The following is a 7,392-nucleotide window of genomic DNA, read 5'->3' as shown; positions in this document are numbered from 1 at the left end:
CTAAGATAAACCCTCAGCGAAAGGGCTCCTGTTGACAGAGCTGCCAGCGATAAGAGCGGAGGATCGCTAACAGCCCAGGCGCCTAAAAACACGAGAGGCTGGGCTGCAGATAAAGAATGGAGGAGGTGGGGGGAAAATAGGAACAACAGCGATCAATTGCTGGCAGTGTGCAGCGATGCTATCCGACGCCACGCCTGTCTTACATCTCCTGTAGAGAGCGAGTGAGTGTGTGTGTGTGTGTGTGTGTGTGAGTGTGTGTGGTGATCATAATCTGGAGGGGAGGAGAGATGGGTGGTGTGGATGTGTGAATCTGGGTCATCAAGTCATCAATAACCACCTGCATTAGTGGAAGAAACACACAGGCAAGGTCAAAACTGACTGAGTTCCCTTCAGAGTGAGAAGGGGATGAGAGGAAAAGAAAAACAAAAACTTGACAGTGTGAGTCTTTTCCAGCTCAGATGACTCCACTTCCACAGGGGGTGCGGGGAGAGCAAGACGGATGGATGGATGAGTGCAGGAATGGAAGAGTGGCGTCTGAGTATCTGCTTTTGACAGACTGGCGACGGCCGACTTGGCAGGCAGAAGCAGGTGGGAGTCGGGGGCCGTGGCTGGCTGTGGCTGGCTGTGGCGGAGAGAGGACGGGAGTGAAGGGTGAATTATGGATGGGCGGAGGAAGGGGGTGTCTGGCGAGGGCTTGGGTCCCGCTGACAGGCAAGCTGCTAGTCGGTGGAGTCGCTTAGCCCGGCGGAGTGGACCGGCAATGATCGGGCGTCTCTGCATCTGCGGCGTACTGCGGCCCTTGTCTCTCCCAGAGGCCTCTGGGATGGTCGTAGGCAGCGGGGCTCCGTGGAGGAGAGTGGAGCTGTAACACTGGAGCAAGCAGCCGCGCACTTGTAGCTCTGTCCGTCGCTGTTATCAGCTCAGTTTGCTTACTCCACTGCTGCCGTTCAACTTTTATCTTACTCTAATTCCCACGGTGGACCTTTCACTCCTCACCCTCCTCTACGTATGTGGATGGAAACCAGCCAACCTGTGGGGGGGGGGATAAGTAATTAGACAGGGGTTGACTGAGCATCACTTGTAATTTATGGTGTACCCCGTTTTCCCTCGGGCTCCCTTTGCTTTTTCTAATTAGGGATTTCCTACATGTACCAGAATGCCTTTCAGCAGCTGTGTACCGTACGTGAAACTTTTTAAGATAAAAACGCATATTTTACCATGTCACCGTGCTACCATTGGAGAATGAGAAAGGCAAGTCTAAAATAAAATGAAGCTATTTATTGCTAAGGTTTTAATTTAGAGTAGATGGGCCGAAATGTATTGCCTTCTCACCAACAGCGACTTTTTCAACACCAGTAAAGCGGAGCCTGGAGATCCATTTTGGATCTTGGGGAACACATAACTGCGATGTAGTATTTTAATCTTCAGACACAGTTTTGCGCAGAACTGTTTTAAATGCTCCCATCGCAATTCTCTAAGCCGCCGAAAAAAAGGCACTGGGCCCAGCCGAGCCAAATATTCCAGCACGCACCCCCCCATGACAATGGCAACCTGTCGTTTTTACACTTCAGGTTTTGTACGGATCAAACAGACACCAGGGAAAGTCCTATGGATCTTCTCATCTAACTTGAAAAATTCAGTTCTAACGAGTGAAACTGCAAGTTTTTAAACTGTGGATAGCTTCATTTCGACTTAAACATTTCAACAAAAAACTAACATCTAAAAAATATTAAAACAGTTATTAGATGCAAAACGTCTTCTCTCAAATGTAATGTAAAAAATGTTGAAGCCAATCGAACGCATTTTTAAAAAGCCCAAACCACCAGTAGTAAGGCTGCATAGCTCTTGTGCCAAGACTAATGTTTTGATTTGACCACTTTTCGTGATAGCCAGTCATCAAGATTCCCGGCCTGTCATTTAACTGCGGGGGTGGCATAACCCTAGAAAAGTGCTCGTGAAAAGACGGGCCGGGCCGACTGCCTCTCCAGCCAGCTGTGCCAGTTGTTTTTCCTGGTCCAAGGCTCTGAAGAGACACAAACGGCACTCCAGTGACTCCACACACAGTGTTTACCTTTCCCCAGAGCAGCAGCCGCACACACATCAGGCTTAGTAAAAGAGAAAAGCTTCTTCATTTACCACAGCTGCTCACAAAACACACTCACAGCACAGGCGCATTGCTGCGGGCTGCTGCACACGCGCACACACACACACACACACAGGCCGAGTCTGCTGCTCAGTCTCTGCCAAGCTGAAATGCAGTGAATCTGAGTGGGAGTCAGTACATACGTTTAATTCCCTGCACTTAGAACCAGGATCCTTTCAGTGCTGCATGCCTGATTACAGAGCGCTCTTGGTATTGGACGGGAACATTTCTGCATTTAAGTCATACAAGAGCAGCAAATGAGCTCTTCCAATTGATGTGGATGTGGGGAAAGGTTTACACGACTGGAAAAACAGACTTAATCTGAAATAGTCCCTTCCAGGTACCTGTAGACAAGCATATCTGCCTAATCTCTCGTCTTCAGAAAGCCTGTTATTAGTGCTACCTAAAACTGGATTCATGAGAGAGACCAGCCAGAACCACAACACAACTAATGAAACTTTTCTGCAAGTGTATCTGAATTTAAACTCAATGCAGCTCAAAGCTACATACATTTGAATGAACCAATATCGGCCCTCAGAAGAGACTTTTTCTTCCCCATAGCGATTTGCTGAGTGGAGGCTGTGGCCTCTCAAGGCTGCCACTCACCCTGCCGTTGACCTCGCCCCTCCACCAGCCATTGGCTCCTGACTTCGTGTAGATCTTAACCACGTCGCCCTCCTGCAGCGAGAGCTCCCGGGTGTCGCGCGAGCTGAAGTCGTACCGCGCTATCGCCACACCAATCACTTTGGGGGTGAACACTGGAGGGGGAGAAAGCGGGTGCACAGAGAGATGAGATTTGATTTAGCCCAGGTTTATGATGAGTTTAAAACACATAAAAACATCACTTTCAACATCAAAACTTTCTCACATATGTACATACACGCAGATAGGGAGATGGCTAGCAGCCTCGCTGGTGTCGCACTCTGATCTATAACATGTGAGGTTAGTTAGTAGTTTTGGATACAAGGTCTCATCATCTCACTTGCAAAGTGGTCTGCTGACATTCCCATGCTGTAAATCCTCAAATTCGAGTCGGTATTCGCACGATTTTCGCCCGCTACCTAGACGTCTCTACTCGGTGAAGACGCTGAATCAGAACGGGCTGCGCAAACTAGTTCCTTCCCGGAGATTAGTCGTTGACACTGAGATGCTTACACCCAGTAATTGCCGGGTGTAAGCTAACGGTCACGTCGCTATCGTGACTGAATGAACCGACCAAACCAAGATTAGCTCGCTAATATATGGTGGACACATGCTACCTGATACGAGATAGAGTCTAAACAAGTCTAAAACACCCATTTCTCCATGTATGCACATATGAATACAACAAAGCCAAACCCACATTTACAAAGTATCGGCGGTTACACTTACTACACTGTTCCACAACTAAACTTGTCATTTTTGGAGGTTATGCTAAGGCTCATGATGATACAGAGGTTTTCTAGTCTGAAACCAGCTGGGTGATACTTAGGAGGGACTTTACGCACAGATTTAGTAATGGATTTAGAAACACTGTAGCTTGTGCAACCCGGTTTATTTGGTCCAAAATAAGAGAAACGATGTACACGGGAATGATTTTTCTGTCTGTTCTGTCTGCGTTCATACTCTGTACCATCTGTGCCGGATTCTCTTGCTTCACGTGACTAAGAGAAGTGCGGCCCAGTTGCTACAGGTACTTGTAGTTGTGTAGTCCGTAGCCTCAGTTGAGATCGTCCAGCTAGAGTGTTTTGACAGCCGTGCGTGTGTGTGCGACTAGCATCCTGTCAAGGAGACAGCGGTGTAAGAGACAGCCGTGGAGCAGGTTTAGTTAGGTACCACTTGCCTCTCTTGCCTCTGCAGGCACTGACCGGTGGGTCGGACTGGACTAAGCTGACAGGTAGAAATAGAAGGTCAGACCTCTACAACCTAGCCGTGGGGATAGAATATCTAGTATACAGGAGCTCTGTGTATTCAGACCCGTCCACCTTTACTTTGACAGACACACACACACACACACACACACACACACCAAACTCAGCCACAAATGCCTCTGAAAACACCACCCTTTTCTAAGCAGTGTCTGTCTCACACACTGGCATTCACATGCAGTAATGTGCACACACAAACTCACATACAGTACATACATGCATTACTAAAATAAGCAGGTCCCTATTCTCCACACAGGATGACGTGTACCTATGTGCACACAACTATGGAAGAGGTGAGATGGTGTGATGGGAAGCTAGATGGCAGATGTAAAGGCAGAGATCCAGGCGATGATGTGAATGCACTGGGCTACTGCCAGCATGCTAAGCAGCCCTCAACATGAAAGGAGAGAGAGAAAGAAATACAGCGTCAGAGAAGAGGCAGAGGGAGAAGCGATACCTGTACCTGACCAGAAGGGAGCAGAGGAAGGAGGTACAAAGCTGTAGCCGGCAGGAGTTACAAAAGACAGGCCGCAGAGCAATGGGGCTATGGCAGGACAGGCCAGGCGGGGAGCGGAGAGATGCGAGAGGGGAGAGGCCAGGGATGGGGGGATGGTAGAAGGAGAGAGAAGCAAAGGAGAAACATCATTTTAAGAAAAAAATTTTTTATGCAAAGTTACAAAGAACACAGTCGCAGTTTGATAAAGAGGAAATGACAACAAGCACGGGGGGAGCTCTACCAGCAGCTCTTCCACTGATGCTCAGTGAGTCGGTCCACTGTGGCCACTGTCATTAGAAATCAACGTCTGCTTTCAAAGACATTTCAACGCATGTGTTTAACAAACGCACCGAAAGACTCCTGCTCGTACAGTCAGTCGCTTCGAAACATAAACAAAACCAAGCTTTTATGCATTTACAAAATACACTTGCAGGCATGGAGTGTTGCTCTAATTGAAAACATTTGAAGCATGTTTGCGATATCTCAGAACATTGGTCTCATTTTCATGAACCTTGGAAAAACACACAGTTTTTTTTTTTTAATTAAAGGTCAGACACTGATGGTCCAAACACATCCACACCACTGCTGAGATTTACTAGAAACATGAAGTGATGACACACAGTGTTTCCAATTTGCCTGAAGGAGATCTGCATCGTTAATGGGGGGGTGACATCTTCGCTTGCGCGTTTAATTGGGAGGAACATGCAGTGTACTCCCACTTACAGCATGGGGAATGATGTCTATTTCCATATTTATAAAGACAATCATCCGGTTGTGATACGCTGCAGCTCCACATCTCCTTCACAAGTTTCCTCTGACAGACTAGCTTATCAAACATCAGTCACGTTGCCTTATTTCACATTCTGTCATTGGAGTACTTTCCTATGGTGTGCTAATTGCTCTTGTATGTAGTCACAACGTCAACGGAGCAGATTTCTCCACTTTAGAAAGAGTAACTGTGCCTTTACCTCGCACACAGCTTGAGAAATAACTCACCAGAGGCCCACTGCATTTGTGTTTGTGTGTGTCTTCCAGTATTTCTACTGGCAGAGACAGAGGGAAGCTTCAGGCATTGATCCCATTCCAGCAATGTCTTCGAGTTGGCGGAGTTAGTGCCCTGCTCTCGGCGACAGAACCTCTAGCCCTGACAGCATTAGTACCTTTCTGTGGTCTTTACGGATACATTTGAGTCCATCGGGTTGTTTTGGAATGTCAACACAGCAAATACACCGACGGCATTAAAACCGGTCCTAATGCTGCGGCTGATCGGCACAAGTACAGTCGGGAAAAAAATGCTGATGCTAAAAAGGTTTTGCCCAGTAGCAGTGTTACTGTGGTAGAAACAGACTTCAGTCAAAGTAGCTGGCTTAATGGAGGCCAATGAGTCTGAGCAGAAAAGTTTAACCGGGGCGAACGAAACAGACGGAAACCGGACGTAGGAGTTAATGCACTACACCATCAGTCGGGACCGTGGAGAACTCTGGTTCAAAACCCATTATGTAGACAGATGTAAGAAAGCAGGGTGGTTAACGACCACTAAGAGACTACTGAGGACATATAGCCATGGAGTTAAAAAAAAATAACAGCAGCTATTTATTAATATAATTTCACTTTATTCTACAACGAAACCTTAAAAAAACACTGTAATTATTAATAAAGTACAGTTTATTATTGCCAAAGAAACCCCTGCACCCCATTCAAAAGTTCCTAAACCCACCCCTGCACCGGAGCCCACTTTTCAGCCACTGGGAATAGAAAATCTAATCCCCACTAAGGCAGATAAATGGCCAGACTTTTTGAGAAATGTGCCGCTCCCAACAATACTGCTGGCAAGCGAACAGGCCGGGGTTATTGATATGCCGTAAGGAGAGCAGAGCTCCAGCGGTTCTAAAGTGAATACTAATCAGTGCACTGAGAGAGAGCTCAGCAGCCCTTAATGGTGCCTAGGTATGAGCAGTATGAAGAGGGATCACCCTCCACTTCAACCAGCCACCAAAACACCAGCTGCATTTTACATGCTTCATTTTGGCAAAATCTGATTTGTGGACAACACAGGAATACACAATGTGAACTGGGTGACTGGGTGTCATTTCACAAAAGAGTTTAAAGCCAATCAACAACCCAGCGTCCGACACGTGCTGTTTGGTGAGACTGCTCCGCGGACAGGTATTCCTTTATATTTTGGATTGACGCTGGTATTTTTGCTGTCGTAGTTAGCGTGTTGGTTGAAAGCCATCAATCGAACAGTTTTGCCTTCTGCACAACTGTCAACAAAACGTAAAACAAAGCCTAAACATTAATTAGCAGTCTTCCAGCAGTGCTCGAGGAGGATGGAAATCAAATCAAAAGAGAAAGTGAAGCCCGCGCGCAGGGAGGAGGCTGCCTACAAGACAGAGGACCGCACCGGAACCAAACTGGTTTGGATCGGAGCTGTCTCGACTTGTGTTTTGAAGCAGAGTTTGAACAACGGGCCTCCTCCGGCACAAGCAAACAGCTCTGTACAATCTGTTCGCATTTCTCCCGCCTGACGTGTGTGTCAGCAAGCCGGGAGTTTTTTTTTTTTTTCCCCCATTGCACACAGTGGCATACGAGCTTCAAATGAAACCTCATCTTGCCACAGATTGCGATAAATCATACATTTTCCAGTAACCAACTGATGGGCAGTGCTGCTTCGCCTGGCTCACACGCTGGGTTTGGTACCGTTTTTCTTCTGGCATCGCTTGAAACATTCCGCATGTGCGGATGCGTGTTTTGGAGGTGGCAGACCATCAAATGTGAGTCTTTAAACCTCGCTAGGTGGTTTCTCAAACTTGTTGCTACATGACATTATCGGCCAAGCCAATGAA

The 7,392-nt window shown here is 47.2% G+C and overlaps 1 protein-coding gene across 1 annotated transcript in view; it reads right to left on the bottom strand.

The window, feature by feature from the left end:
* Nucleotides 1–618: 618 nt before the first annotated feature.
* LOC120790170 (guanine nucleotide exchange factor VAV3) overlaps nt 619–7,392 on the bottom strand; it is an 85,499-nt gene continuing 78,725 nt past the window's right edge. Inside the window, exons 26-27 of the mRNA XM_040127520.1 lie at nt 2,750–2,901; nt 619–1,030 (exon numbers count right to left, since the gene is read on the bottom strand). Of these exons, the coding sequence (XP_039983454.1) occupies nt 986–1,030; nt 2,750–2,901 (197 nt within the window). The 3' untranslated portion in view covers nt 619–985. The remainder of the gene's footprint in view (nt 1,031–2,749; nt 2,902–7,392) is intronic.

The sequence above is a fragment of the Xiphias gladius genome, chromosome 5 (assembly GCF_016859285.1).
Source record: "Xiphias gladius isolate SHS-SW01 ecotype Sanya breed wild chromosome 5, ASM1685928v1, whole genome shotgun sequence".
NCBI lineage: Eukaryota > Metazoa > Chordata > Actinopteri > Istiophoriformes > Xiphiidae > Xiphias > Xiphias gladius.
The sequence above is the reverse complement of the archived record's forward strand: the minus strand, read 5'-3'. Positions and strand labels throughout refer to the sequence as shown.